Source organism: Tursiops truncatus, chromosome 5, assembly GCF_011762595.2.
Source record: "Tursiops truncatus isolate mTurTru1 chromosome 5, mTurTru1.mat.Y, whole genome shotgun sequence".
Lineage (NCBI taxonomy): Eukaryota > Metazoa > Chordata > Mammalia > Artiodactyla > Delphinidae > Tursiops > Tursiops truncatus.
Window position 1 is genome coordinate 121,207,974 of NC_047038.1, and position 15,448 is coordinate 121,223,421.

Genomic DNA, 15,448 nt, shown 5'->3' on the forward strand with positions numbered 1-15,448 from the left:
ACTTTGTACTAGTAAAAACATGGCATTTACCTTCATACTTACACCACTTTCTCCCTTTCTTTCAGTTTTTGGGAATAGCATTTCTTGGAATTGGACTGTGGGCGTGGAATGAAAAAGTAAGTTAAACATCGTTAAAATGCACACGTTTTGGTTGTAAGAAGCTGCACATTATATGCTGTCTCCTTTTCCTCTTTGACAACTGCCAGGTATATGGAAACATGGCTCTTTAATGAAAAAGTACTCTTGGAAGATAACGTCACAGTTCAAAGACTCTTTAAGAATGGAGCCTAAATTGGTCACTCGACAAGAATTTCAGTAATGCTTATAAATAATACTAAAGCACCTGTAGCCTTTTTTCTCTTTTACTTTTTAAAAAGCCCTTTGGAAGATTATTCAATCCATAAAAAATGGTATTTTAGCGTGAACATTACGTGCTGAGCTGTTAGCATGCGGTATGTATGAAGGAAGCTGGATATAATTCATGTTTGAACATCAGATAAACTTATCACTGTTGCTAATGTGAACACTTGTCTGCTGATTGAAAGTTTAAAGGAATATTCAAACTTTGTAATCAAATACAGCACAGAAAGGGATAAATCTGGCAGGAGAAGGCTGCATGAAGATACAATGTTCTGGGTGGTTTGTTCTGTAAACAACACACTCACGACACCCCTGCCCTGCGTTCATTCCTCCACTTCACTTCCCATCCATACCTTTCAATTTTTTCTCTGCAACTTCTACTGAAGCCAAGCAGTGGAATTCAAAAATAAACACAAACTCCTTTTTGCTTCCTTCTTTGGATGTGAGATCACTGGCAGCGTTTTATCTGTTCTGGTATTTGGCTACACAGTGAAGTTTTGTTATCTCCCACCTGTGAGAGTGAGTGAGTGGATGGATTGCTTAAAAGTTGTAAACTAAGACATTGGCTGAAATTTCCCCAGAAGACCATTCTCTTATCACTTTGGTATTTCACCCTCTGAGCTTGACCAAGGCCCAAAGTCAGGAGTTCCTTTGAAGTATTTCATGTACTAAGAAAGAAGACAAAAACTACGGAAGTCCAGCAAACAAAAGCCCTTCAGACGTAGGAAGGAATTTCCACAGGTAAAACAATGTTTAGATAGACTGCGTCCAATAAGTTCAAAATAAATCCAGAGTTTTGAAATTGAACCACCCTCTGTTTATTTACGTAATACTTCTACAGAGTGTGAAAAGTTTTATGGAAAATGAACCACCTTCCAGCCACCTTAGGAGGAAGGGCGGGGATTATACGTCAAGGGAGACAAATTACGTTCCCAAAACAGAGGTAATTTTATCTCTAGAAATTGTTCTGTTGAATACTGGCCTTCTGGTTTAGGATCAGCTTCTGCCTCAATCCCCTTGTAAGCTTGGAGATTTGTATTGGTGGAATCTCGGAAATTCCACCTTTAGAAGCCCTCTGTTTGCTTCGATGACAGATCATACAGCTCTTTATAACTCTCCTTTAATCAATCCATTTCTATCAGCTCTGAAATGATGCTGGAAGGCATTATATGAACTCATTGTCTATTCTAGCAATACATAGAAAATTCATTGTTTTGAAGGTTTTTTTTTTCTCTTTGTGAAATATAATTATCCTTTTGTTTCATCAGTTGCCCCAGATGTCTCTTCTCTGATAAAATCACAAAATTCTAAAACTGGCAGTGTCATACAAATAGCAGAGCAAGGGAATGATGCGGTCTCTAGGGAGGGATGAAATAGCAGTTCCCTCTTTTGTCAAGGCCAGTGGTGTCAGCAAATGAAAGGTTTCTCTGGAGAGCTGAGGTTACTTGGCCAAGGTTACCCAGCTACTGTGTAGCAGGGCTCTGTGAGCTGGGACCAAGCGGAGGCAGCAGAGGGTAGACGACGCGCAACAGCCCAGTTTGGTGCGCGCTGGCCATGCGTCTGGGCCCTGAGCCTGAGGGTGAGGATGCAGCAGTGAGTGATGCAGAGTCCCTGCCCCGTGGGGCTTGCGTTCTAGTGGGGGCCTCGGCAGTAAGCAGTCAGCTTGCCAGGAATACGCGCGCAGGTATGGTGAGTGCCGCTGAGAAACGTCAGGTGTAGCGTAAGGGCTAGTTAGAGAGTGGTGGGGAAAGGGGTCTCTTTTAGGTAGAGTAGTTGGGAACAGCCTCCCTGAGGAGGGGGCACTGGAGCAGAGACCTGGATGAAGTTAGAGGGATCTGCATAGCACTAGGGGAACAGCATTCCAGGCAGAGGGAATAGCAAGTATGATGGCCCTGAGTCTCAGGGACTTAGCGATTCCAAGGAACAGGAAGAAGGCTGGTAGGACTGGAAGGGAGAGAGCCAGAGCAAGAAGAAGTGAGGATGTGGAAAGAGAGGCAGGCAGAACCCGGAGCCGACAGCGTCCTGCAGAAGTTGGATGAGAGGCTTTTGGTAAGGGCGTGTCCTACTCTGGCTTTTGTTTTAAGATTGCTCTGGTTGCCGTGAGGAAAAAAGAAGCACAGCTCTAGGCAGAACAGACCAGAGTTCAGATGCTGACCCCTCCATTTCCGTCGGTGTGACTTTGGGCAGCTGCACTAACTTATCTGAGATACCCTTGCCCTGTTTATGCAGGGGCCGCTCATGTCACCTCATAGGGTTGCTGTGAGGATGAAATGAGATGGCTCCCAGCACAGCGCCCGGTGTGAGGTAAATGCCCTCTGGAGACATGGTTCCCTCCCCTGGATGCATTGCTACAGTACGTCCACTCCTACATGGGGAAAGGAGCAGACGGTGGCTTTGAAAGCTGCCTCAAGTTTTAGGAGAGTTCCAGGCTCTGATCCGTGGACCCGAGAACTGGCTTTGTGTTGGGGTCTCTTAAGGAGGATGTGATGTGCATTGATGGACTTGGTAACTGCAGAGGCTACTCTGTTGAAGCCCTTCGGGTTACCTTCTAAGCTAGACCAGGCCTCGGATGGGATGACGTTCTGAGGTGAACCACAGCCGGCCAAGGGCGGCAGCTGCATGCACCTGCAGGTCGGATCACACCAGCCCATGAATCAGTAAATCCCCCCAGTGGAGATGTGGTGACATTTACTTGAAAAGAGGCCTAGAGGGTAAATCCCCAAACTGGGTCACAGCTGGAAGGATCAGATTTCCTTCACAGATGGGGTTTTGCACTTCTTCGTGTGGAGTACAGAAACCTTGGAGGCAAAAGTTATTACCCCTCATACTTACTTAATACCAGGCTGGGTTTTAAACCTAGGACTGATATTACAGTTGAATATTAGACATAATAATTAAATAATTTATATTATCTAAATTCCAAATAGACTGTCGAGATGCAAAGAATGAGTGTGTCTCCAGAGGGAACTGGTTTGTGTGCAGTTTTTCAGAAATCATAGGATCTGCTGTTTTAGAAGGAACATTAACCATCGTGTAGCGTGAATCACCTCTACAACAGGCTTGGCAACTCATTCATTCAAAGAACATTTGCCGAGCACACGGCATGGGGCAGGGCTTGCGCTGGGCTCTGGGCAAGTAATTCCTCAGGGAATTGAGGGTCTAGGAAAGGCATGCATATATACATAAAACATGTACACGTAGAAATAAAACAAGGCGTTGCCACAATGCTAATTTGGAGTGTATAGAAGTTTAACAATTCCTTTGGCAAAGTGCTCAGACCTTCTGTCTCTCTGGGTTTCTCTTACTGTTAGAAAGACCTTCCTCCCACCCCATTAGAATCATGTCCTACTAGCCTACTAGTTTTCCTTCCTTGAATGTGGGTCTGCCCTGTTGGATCCCACAGTAAGTCCTTCTCCGTATTAGTCCTTGGTTCCTTCTGAGTTTCCAGGCTGCACATCTGCTTCTCTCTGGAGCCCTTTCATGAGCACCAGGGAGAGGGTGCTTTAGGGGCCAAAGAGGGTATGGCTGGATCATGTCCCTTCTCTCCTGTCTGCTGTCAGTGCAGCTTGCGATCACACAGTTAATCACCGAGAGTCCCAAATTGGTCTCAGATCCAGCTAGGTGTCCTCCGTCCATCCCACATCTGGCTGATTTTCAGAGGCAAATGCAAGATTCCAAATTGACCCAGTTATATTCTACCTGCGTGTCTACCTGCTAAGGCCCAAAGCTGTCATCCAGCACATTCCCCGTTCCATTTAGCTTGGCTTTAGCTGTACTTTTAATCAACCTCCTCCCTCAATTCCTTCTTTGAACTCAGGCCTGCCTTTAGCTCTCTGTCCCAGTGCCACCTGGCAAATTCAGATTCAGTAGGTCTGGGGTAGACACCCCAGGGAGGCTCTCTTTTAGCAAGCCTCTTATATTGTTCTGATTGCAGTCAAGTGTAGTTATCACTGATAGAAGCCACTGGTACGTTGAGCAGGCCAAGGGCAGAACCCAATGACATGTCACTAGAACTTTGCTTTGGGGTTGACACTCATTCACTTACGTGTGCCCTTGGGTGTCATTAGTCAAAGAATTTCTAGTCCATCTACTTGTCATTACATCAGACTGTCTTTCTGCATCTTGTCTTTTTCTCTGAATAACCAGCCTAGGACTTATTTCACCCTGGCGCTTTCTTATTGAAACCATATGGGTCCTGAAGCACATCATTTCCTCACCCAGGTGCCCTGAAACTCTTACCAGCAAAGCAAGGACTAAGCCATGTTTTATGATTCCTCCCTTCCAGGAACACTTGCCTCACTTGGCTTCCAAGAGATCACACACTTCTGGGTCTCCTACCTCGTAAGCACTGCCTTCTCACACTCCTTTGCAAGGTCCAGCTCGCCTCTCGGACCTCTGAATTTTGGAGAAACCCCTCTCTCTCTTCACTCTTGCTCTGGGAGCTCTCATCCAGTCTTGGAGCGTTAGGTACCATCTGTCACTGATGACTTCCAAATTTAGATATTTGGTCCCGGCCTCATCTGAATCCCAGACTCGTCACATCCGCAAGCCTACCCAGCATCTCTGCTTAAATGCCCACCGGGCTTCGGAAGCGTAAGAATCCAAAGCAATGCTCCTGATTTCTCCCCGCAAACCTGCTCTTCCCAACTGTAGGAAATGGCAGCTCTGTCCTTTCACCCACTTGGGTGTTCGTGACACCCTTCTATCTCTTCTTCTCATACTGTGTTCAGTCTCTCAGCAAACACCATGTGTCTACCTTGAAACTACATTGAGAATCTGATGTCTTTGTACCACCTGCACGGCTATACCTTGATCTAAGCTGCCACTTTTTGCCTGTGTTAGTGCAGAAGCCTCTGTTGTTTCCCTGCCTCTGCTGTTGTGCCCCTACTCCCACCCCAGGCCAGAGTGATTCTTTTAAATGTAAGACAGATGCTGTCATTTCTCTACTCCAAACCCTCCAGTGCACTTACTGTCTCGCTCAAAGCTGTGTGTGGTGCTCCCTCACTTCTGAGACCTTATTTCCCACACTGTGCCCTCCCCTGATGCACTGTAGCCCCCATTCATCATCTTGCTGTTCCTCTGACATCTCAGATGGACCCACCACCCCAGGCCCTTTGCACTGCTCTTCCCCTACCTGACGTCCTTTCCTTCCTGGTCTCTGCTCAAATGTCACCTTTGTCTGTAGGTGAAGGTGAAGCAGCCACTCTCACCCCAATCCCAGCCCTTTTCCCCTCTTCCCTGTGTTTTTCCCCCTCTGTGTTTTCATAGGACTTATCACTTCTGTGCTAACAAGGATTCCCCCCGCCCCAAGAGGGACTTTTGTTTACTGCTACACTCTAGTACTTAGAACGTTAACTGGCACGTAATAGACGTTCGTGAATGAATGAGCGAAAAGGGAAGATGAAAGCATTCTTTTAAACCCTGGCTCTATCACGCAGTATAGAAGTCAGTAGTCACCTCAGATCTCTAGTAAGCATGTTATCAGTTCTTACAGCCTAAAAGGAAGTAAAATTACATGTGGTTTCTGAAGTCTGATATGATAGGGGTTCAGTGTTAGAAATAGCAGATTTCTTACATCCATTAATTCTGGATATCAGGGGAAAATTTTATTTATTTCTGGCATAAAAGTGGGACTCTATATATGATTATCTTGATTCGTGGAAAAACTAGGGGTACCTTTCCTCTTCCGTTTTGCCTAATGTTTATGCCTTCCCCCACCCACTTTCGCGTGGCTTGTGGGATCTTAGTTCCCTGACCAGAGATGGAACCCGGACCCTTGGCAGGGAGAGCTTGGAGCCCTAACCACCGGACCACCAGGGAATTCCCGTGTTTACGCTTTTTACTTAATTCTCAGGTCGGGGCCAGAGGCCGAGCGACAGATCACTGACAGCCGCCAGCGAGGCGGCTGCCAGCAGAGCTATTGAGGGCTAGGGGGAGACTCGGCTCTTCCGAGTGGGAGAAGTGCGCTTCCCTGGTCCTCAGTGTGAGCTCCTGGTTCCTGTTGGGCGTCCTGCCACCGCTTCCCCAGCACCAGCCCCCTGGGCGGAGGGGGTGCCGGGCCTGGCTTGTCTGACCTGAAGACTCCTCGAGGCCAGGAGCCCGTCTCCTTCACCGCTTTATGCTCGGGTCTAGCATCGTGCCTGCTATACTGCGGATGCCGTGTTGCTTGTGACCAAGTGAATGAGAATATGCAAGAGTGCACCCCACGGGCTCTCCCTCCCTGAGTCCCCTCTCTGCTCCTCCAACCTCCTCGCCTGGCCTGGCTCTGTCGGCAGCGGCTGGAAGGAGAGAGTGGGTGCACAGTCCTGCCCCAGGAGGCAGAATGGCAATGAGAAGAGCTCTAGCTTCTGTCGCTTTTCTCCCTGGCTGTCCTGGAGGCTTTGCGCCCTGACCACTGCCTGTAATTGTCAGTCTCACTTCAGAACCCTCCAGTTGCTTGCTGTCACGATCGTACAGTAGACTCGCCTTGGAAATACCTTCCCTGTTTTCCCAGGAAGGAGAAGTTAGACAAGGAGATTCCGTGATTCAGGCAGTTCTTAGCAGTAGCGGTCAAGGTAGCCAGAGGGACGGTGGTAGGTGGAAGTGGCTACCGGGTCACTTAAACAGAAAAAGGCATGCCTCACCTGAGATACTACTTCAAGGAGACATTTCTGAGATGCTGAAAATACTTTCGAAGATATCAGTTTATTACCTGAAATGTAGGAAGTTTGCATCTCTTTCTCAATTGTCCATGTAATCCCCTCAAGTTCTCTGTTGCAGCTAAAAATCTGAAAAGCAGGGTATTCCCTGGTGGCGCAGTGGTTGAGAGTCCGCCTGCCAATGCAGGGGACACGCGTTTGTGCCCCGGTCCGGGAGGATCCCACGTGCTGCGGAGCGGCTGGGCCCATGAGCCGTGGCCGCTGAGCCTGCGCGTCCGGAGCCTGTGCTCCACAAAGGGAGAGGCCACAACAATGAGAGGCCCTACGCACTGCAAAAAAAAAAAAAAAAAAAAATCTGAAAGCCACAGCTGTCGTTCAGTACCTGGAAAGTCAGCCTATGATCTGTAGGTGCTGTACCCAGTATGGTCAGCAGACACATGAAATACGTTGGAAAAACCCTTAATTCTTCACTGTTCGTATGTCCCGGTAAACTTTGCAGAGGGATTTCTCAGGAATGAAAATTCAGGGGGGTCAAAAATTGAGTGTCTTCGTTGTTTACCCTCAGATACCAGAGTCCTGCGCTCATTTTAGGCCCAAGTCCAGGCCCAGTTATTAGACAGGGCTGGATAATAAATCGAAACCCCAAACCTAACATTGCCTTAAAGTGTCCTCCGTTGCCCAGCACCGTTAGCCTTGCGCCCCTGAAGAGAGGAAGGGCTGAGGCCTTCACCCGCCCCCTGCTTCCTCCTGTCACCCCTCCCCCGGTCCCCCTGAGGTTCCTCTACCCACTTCCTGTCAGGGCATAAGTAGGGGTGGGACTTCGCCCTCTGGGCCTGACAGCTGGTAAAGGGGATGCTGCCTTGGTCTTTTGGAAGCTTCCCTGCGAGTCCCTCTGCCTGGCAGTTCCCTTCATCTTGGTGGACATCCCTGTTCCCCGTGGCCGCCTTGCACCCCTGCCCAGACGTGCCGTCCACCAGCTCCTCTCAAATCTGCTTCTCGGGTCTCTTCTCACCCCAAGCTGCCTGCCCTGTGCTGCCGTCATCTTTTCTCCTGGGCACGCTCGTCTGGGGGTGAGGCCAGTCCCACCGGGACAGCCCTTGTCTGCCCTGCAGCCCTCCTCAACCCCAGATTTCCGGGGCAGGGGTTAGACCTCAAGCCACAGCCTCCTTCCCGGGCAGACTCAGGCCCTCCTTGTGGTGTCTCAGAGCTTCCTCAGGGGTCCCCTTGAAACTTCCTTACTAGGTTTTGAATCAAAAGAATCCTGCTCCCCTACCCAGGAAGGAGAGTCACACAGCACAGCGACTGCTTTCTCTGGAGAAATCTCAATTCCCTCACCCACTTCTTATCCACTTGGTTTCACTGAGACGTGCAAGAGAAGGAAGTCTTTGCCTGTGTGTGTGTGTGTGTGTGTGTGTGTGTGTGTGTGTGTGTGTGTGTGTAGGGGGAGGTTGTTTCCTACTCACTTTGGTTTTCAGATTGTTATCAGTAAAGTCTGAGGTGTGACTATCATTCTAACATCACGTTTCATATTTTTCTGAACATTTTAGAAACAAGCACATGATGTTACATTGAAAACAAGAATCGGCTTGCCCACTGCTGCTGTCTCTCTTCAGACAGTAGAGCATCGTGGTTAAAACACTGCTCTGGGGTCAGGTGGCAGGGCTCAAAGCCCCTGCTCTGCCACTTTCTCACCTGGGTCACCTGGCAAGTTACTCCATCGCTGGGTCTGTGTCCTGCCGTGGATAGTAGCCGTACCTGGAAGGTTTTCTGTGAGGGGGAAATAATGCAGGTAGCCCCGTGCCTGGCAGAGTCCGTGCTCAGTAGGGGAGCTCTTACGTGGCTTTCGTCCCAGCGTTCAGCATCTCTCGCCTGCGTCACCATGGAACCTAGCGGCTCCTTAGCTGCTAGCAGCTGTAGCAGGTGTACGTTTCCTTAGCACCTACCCGCTGCCCAAGGAGTAAGCTTTCTAAATGCACAAATGACCCTCCTCTGCTCAAAAGGCCTTCAGATTCAAACCCTGCCCCGCTCCACCAACCTCTGTCTCCTCTCACCACTGTCGTACTCACAGGTAGACCTCTCGGTGGGCCTGGTCCTGCCGCTTTGTCTCTGTACTTGCTGACGTGACCTTCTGCCCCTCCTGTCTACACCCCCATAACACACACTGCTCATACCTCTGCCCAGCGCACTCCTGCTAACTTGTCTTCCCTCTAGACTAACTCCTGACGGTGTCACCATACGTTTTCTCCAAATACGCATGACTAGCACAGCACCCGGCACCTCTCAGGTGATTCCTGTTTGCTCAGGATCTGAATGAGTTGTGTATCTCTGAAGCCCTAGAATAGTGATCACCTGCCACTAGGCTAGACTTCTTTTTTTTTCCGCCTTAGTTGCAGGGCCACCGTGATCAGAGCCTCTATTACATATTTCAGTTTAAACTTTTTACTCAGGAATATTCCTGGGTATGTCTCTCATCTTCTGAACGTGCAAATGAAATATCTGGAGAGTGGCTAGGAACACGCTGGATTTCTGAAAAGCGACACTTTTGCAAGTGGCTGTTTCCTTGTTCAGAGAGGCAGTCACTCCCGCCAGGGTGGTGATGGTAGTTTCCCGGCCTGAGCGTGGTACCAGCGAGGGGACTTGGTGCAGCTGTCCTCCCCAGTGGCTGCTTGATTGCAGGAGTCTATGGAGCCCTGAGATACGACTACCCCTCCTTTTCTTTCTCACCACAAAAGCAGGCAGTGGCCGATTTTTATCTGCAAGAAGGGATTACTTGAATCTCACCGATGACCTTTTCTGACAAGATAAAAATGGAAAACCACACATCTTGAAAGCGTCCGGTCTTCCTTTAACCTTACATCTCTTTGCCAGGCCACGAGTTACGCTGCCCCTACACCCTCACATCTCCCTGAACTCAGGTCCCAGCGAGCTCCCATTCCTCTGCGTCCTCTCTCTGGATCCTGCAGGAACTCCTTGGATACATGGGGTTTGGAGTTTGCAGTGTGGCTTTGCCCTGTAACATTCCTTGAGGATCTCCGATGAATTGTTCAGGGGCACGTTTCCCTGTGCCCCTGTGTCCCAGCTTGGACTTCCTGTGGACATGGTTTCAAAACCCATCGCCAGCTCTCCAGGGCCATCCTCTCTGAGTAGCTCATTTTCTTGAAAATGTCCTATCTTGTCATTCTTTCTCAGGTAGGGAAATGCTTCTCCCCCTCTTACTCTAGGAAAAGTGTTGCCAGTTTCACCCAGGAGTAGTTTAGGGAGGGTGGATGGGCCCAGGGTCATAAATCTCCGAGGGGTCCATCTGGCCTGGCTTTGGGTGCACATTCCATTTGCCTGTCTCTCTGTTTCTTATCCAGCAGTTGGAAGGAATGCGCCTGTATATGCCAAGGCAGAAGAGTCCCAGCCTTCAGGGGCTTATTAATGCTATTTTTGCATTTCTTTGCTGAGTTGAGAGAGAAGACGCTGAAGCTTGCCAGGTGGCACACAGAGGCTGCTCTGTGCTGGTGGGGAAAACCACAGACACTCCTGAGGTTTATTGGTTTGAAACCCTTCTGGAGTTTTGCTTGCGTTTTCATTTCTGCATGTGTGTAAAAACCTCTTCCGAGAAGAAATAGTGATGCTCAGAATATAGTCTTTTATCGCCGAACCCTGGGGAGGGGCTGCTTAAATTCCAGAGACTGTTGAATGAACGAGGTGCTGATGGGGAGATGGAGGGTGGAGGGTGGAGTCATATCCTTACTGAGACTTACCATGTTCATCAGACCATTGGAGGACGAGATCTCGAAGGCAATGGGACATGGTTTAGTAACTGGGAAGTCGTTCAGGAGCCATGAATCTTCAGCGACCAGCGTGCGCAGTCAGCTTCTTGGCAGCGGTGGTATCCCTGGCCTGGTTCAGTGTGCAGCATCCCGGCCACGTGGCTGCCGGCTGCTGGGCATGCTCTCCGCTACTGGCTGACTTCTCACTGCTCCTTTCTCCGCTGCGCCGCTTCTGTGTACTCTCAGCTTCCACCCCCTCATGGCCTCTGCCTACTCCTGGCTTTTGCTTACTCATGGCCTCTTCCTTCTGCCTTTACTCTGAGTGCCTTTTAGGTGACTTCCAGTTTCTCAAGAAAGAAGATTGATTGGCACGTCGGTTCCTGCCACCTCCTTTAGACATGATCATCCAGTGTGGCCACGGAGCTTCTTAGAAGGGGGTCAGGCAGGGCAAGTGCCAAAGCAGAATGGATTCCTCTCCAAAGCCGTTGGGTTAGAAGCCCCTTCAGTGTGCTTTCTGTAGCATCTGATGTCTTCCTCTTGGTCCAGTATAGTCGTGATGATAAACTTTGATTGAATTCTCGTTATGTGCCAAAGACTTAGCATAGTGTTTGGATTTAACTTAGATTATTTCCTACATCCTCATGATAACTTATGATGTAGGGTACCATTTCATAGATGTGGAAACTGAGGCTTAGGCAGGTTTGGTAGCTTAACCGAGATCACACAGGTAATAGGTAGTGGAACTGAGATTCAAGACAAGGTAGTCTGTATTGCGATGTCCCGTCTGTCTGTCTGCCCTACATCTAGCCCTTGTCCAGGCTGCCCTTTTTCTGGATTCCAGGGGAAATTGCAGGTGAGCCAGGTGGCTTGTGCCAGGAGGAGGCCGACCCTGGACTGCTGTCTGCCACACCCTAGAGCAGACTTGTCTAAGTAGCTGGAATTTCAGAGTCTCCCTTGTATGGTGACAGATACACATCAGTACATTTTTTGTTTGTTGGCTTTCTAAACTTCTGTTATAATGATATTGCCTCAGCCGTGTTCCATTAATGTGTCTTATTTCTTCTTAGACTCATCTTGGTCTCCTTGCTAAGTCTGAGAGATACTGTCTAGTACGTAGGGGTTAATGGAAATCTCCTATTTTCCTTGGCAGTCGTCTCTTAAAGGCTCCAGATTGATATGCCAAAAGCTAGTTGTCTAACAGCCAATTTGTGGAATGGCTAATTTGCTGAAAATATTTGTTTTAACTTTTTAAATTGACTGCTCTTCATTTTGTCTTTACAGCAGCACTTGGTTACGGTCGATTTGTTTTTGCCTCTGCTGCCCCCAACAGCTGTAGACTTGGAGGAGATGAGTGAGGGTCACAAGAATATAGGTACAGGTGTATACAGTATGAATATGAAGAATTCTTACGGATGTTCATTTATACTAGTTTTTCTTAATGTAATCTTCATGTATTAACAAAGGATATGTGTATAAGAAATCCTCCTTTTATTCTTGACTCTATAGTATTCGAATATATTCTTCTTGTGACCTGCAATCTTGGTCTCTGGCTCTCTCTCTTATTCTCACTCCTTCCTTTTCTGTCTTTGCTGCTCCTGTTCAGAATTCCACCTTCACGTCAACCCTAACAAATGGCTAAAGGAATAAGTACATGTGGAAAACTGTTCCGCTCTTCCTCCATTTATCCTTATTCCGGTTAGATTCAGCTTCATAGGATGCTATTTTCTGACCTTACGCACAAGGCCAGTACCCTTGACGTCTTTAACTCCCAGGGCGTTGCTGCAGGATCCAGGCAGGAGGAGGACTTACTACTGGGGTGCAAATTCAGGCTCTGTGTGTGCTCTTCTCACATCAGCAGCAGCTCTGGGTACAAAGGAGAGTAGCCAGATAACGTTTTGTATTGGTTTATTTTTTCAATAAGTTTGAGTTCTAAAAAGTGGTTATTTAAACCCAAGGACTGACCATTCAAGTCAACGTGGAGAACTGGAGCTGAAATCATGTACGTGTCGTTGGTGACGTAGGCAAAACCTAAAAGTTCCTTCCAGAACTGATTGTTTCATTAGTGATGCTGAATTGATAGTGAGTCAGCGTGAAGGAGATTATTTACGCTGGCTCAGTTGCTGTGTTGACTGGAAACGTCAGCCGTCTGAGTAAAGGTATCATTAAATCCAACACTGCCCTCTATACTGCCCACCCCGCCCCGTCTGCTTCCCACCCCCGACCCAACACTTTTTTCCAGGGTAGATTGTGAGCTTTCGTTTTGGTCGTGTGTGTGCTCGCACGCACATAGATGCAACACTAAAGCACAGTTTATTCGAAGCTGTCGTGTCGTGTGGGACTCCTCAGGTGCAAATTCAGATCCAGATGCAACCACTCTATGCGATCAAGGGGTCTGAGGATCCTGAGTGACTCACAGGACTCACGGTCAGGCCAGGGCTTATAATACCGTCAGGATTTTCTTCCCCTACCCTCGTTCTTTGTTTCTCGCTACAGACTGACTTTCTCCACAAGGTGAAAAACACGCGGCACGTGGCTCCAGAGTTGGGCCATTTACAGCCTCAGCCGCTAGAGACAGATGCCTGTTCCAGATCCTGGTGTCAGAGGCAGGGAATTTCAGGCTTTCCGACTCCTGCCGGGGCGGTGGGGTCACGTGAGAGCTGGCAGCTCTGAGGTGGTGGTGGAGTGGGTTTGGGAAGAAGGAATCCTCACAAGAAGAGGGAGGCGCTGTTCCCTGAAGGAGAGGGTGGCGCACACAGGTGCCCGGAAGATAAGGTGTCTGCCACGGGTGTGCTTGCACGTTCCTCAGGATTTACCACGAATCTGAATGCCTGTTTTAAATCACTTGGCAGACTTAACTGTAATATTGGATTTTTTTTTCTTCCGGCTTCTTGTCAACTACAAGCTTTAATTATAATCATTCTTCAGCTGGCATGTCCTAGCGCTTCTTACTCATCTGTCAACTTGAGTTTAACACAGTTAAGGAGTCCAGTGAAAGACCCCATCTTTGAGACAGCAGAAGGCTGAGCTGTCAACTGCCTGTCGGTTTTGTAGTCCCCAGTCATTGTTGCCAGGATTATGTTCAGCTCCTCCTTGGTTTCTCTGTGTAGTTAGAAACAGTAAGACTGCTCCTCAGTGAGTATTTGGAGACACTGCACAGGTGAAAGAGTAGGTCTTCTTTCCATCCCCATCCAGGTTAGCTATCCTAATCCTCAGGAAGAGAAAACTGGGCCTTGACTGCCGTACTTTGTGTTTTAAGATTCAGGTTAGTTTGCGGCTGACAACTACCTGGGATCCATTAAAAATTAAGTTTTTGGTTGTCTTTTCTGTCCTCTGCAGAATATGATTTCCTACAAGCTCCCAGTATCTGTCTCCAGCCCTGTCTTTTGCCAGAATGTGGGATTAAATGAGTAGAACCTTCAGTCCAGCTCAGCCCCCAAATGATTGTTGTTTCCATGGAAACAGTTGAAGGCCTCTCAATTAAAACTGCCCCTGCAGGCTGGGGAGGGTAAAAGTAAGAAAATGAGTTTGAGAAGCCAAGTTCTCATCCTCCAAATTAAACCCAGAGAGGACAGTGCTCCAGGAATCTACTGACAGTTGGGACCATACTTTTTTTCGCCTTTTGGTGAGGGAGGGTCTCGGTATTTCAGGCACAGGTGTGTGTTGGTTTGCTGTTTTGCTAAATTCCTCAGGTAACTGTCCTGTTATCCATGGAGCTCTTTGTGTACAGCCGTGGAGCATGGAAGAGTGTTTGAGAACAATCTGATTTTTGCTCAGACTTTGGTGTGAATCACAAATAAAAAGCCCATTAAAAATGGATGAAATCATAGAATGGTCTTAAAACTGGAAGGAACCTAAAGGACAGTAGGTGCCAGGTTCCCCTCCTCTTCGAGAATCCCTCCTGGAGCACGGCTGAGGGAGGTTCACAGCTTCAGCTCCCGCCAGGGGAAGCCCATGTTTCTCAGGCCGCCTTCTCTGCCCCACTGCTGGAGACCCACTGGTATTAGAAAGGCCTCTTTATGCTGGAACTGACATCTTCTCCTGTCCCTTCCAGCTCTGCTGCCTCTTTTTGGTGCCAAGTAAATTGAGTCTAATTCTTCTTCCATAATTATATTGACTTTTTTTTTTTTTTTTTTTTTTTTTTGCGGTAGGCGGGCCTCTCACTGTTGTGGCCTCTCCTGTTGCGGAGCACAGGCTCCGGACGCGCAGGCTCAGCGGCCATGGCTCACGGGCCCAGCCACTCCGCGGCATGTGGGATCTTCCCGGACCGGGGCACGAACCCGTGTCCCCTGCATCGGCAGGCGGACTCTCAACCACTGCGCCACCAGGGAAGCCCAATTATGTTGACTTTTTAAAGTTTAAGAATGTTATCACACACCCTCAAAGTCCTCTCCTCCCCTGGCTGAGCAGGTCTGAAACATTAAGACCTTAAATATTACCACCTCTGTTTAAAGGCATTCTGAGGGGAGAAGTTGATTTCCTTCCAATTCTGGACCCTCACCACTGTCGCTTAGATTTTGTTTGACTTCTGGCAATTTTTGTTTTTTCTCAGCATCATTTGGGTAGGTGGAGAATTGGTTACAGTATTTCTGGGTTTTCCTTTTTCCCCCCTGGAGTATTCATAGTTCAGAGCTTGGAAATCTAAGAAACACAAGGTTGGATCAAACCATTGATCTATGCAGTTTCACGAAGGGT

General features: G+C 48.3%; 1 protein-coding gene across 4 annotated transcripts in view; it reads left to right on the plus strand.

The window, feature by feature from the left end:
* The window catches only part of TSPAN5 (tetraspanin 5), a 174,886-nt gene that overhangs the window by 143,954 nt on the left and 15,484 nt on the right, over positions 1-15,448 (plus strand). For 3 of the 4 annotated variants that reach the window (XR_004526770.2, XM_019926447.3, XM_033857379.2), the window contains exon 2: positions 66-116. The exons of the other annotated variant lie outside the window; for it this stretch is intronic. Coding sequence is in view for 2 of the 3 variants with exons in the window: in XM_019926447.3 (XP_019782006.1) it covers positions 66-116 (51 nt within the window). In the remaining variant the exon portion in view is untranslated. The remainder of the gene's footprint in view (positions 1-65; positions 117-15,448) is intronic. 4 annotated transcript variants of the gene reach the window in all.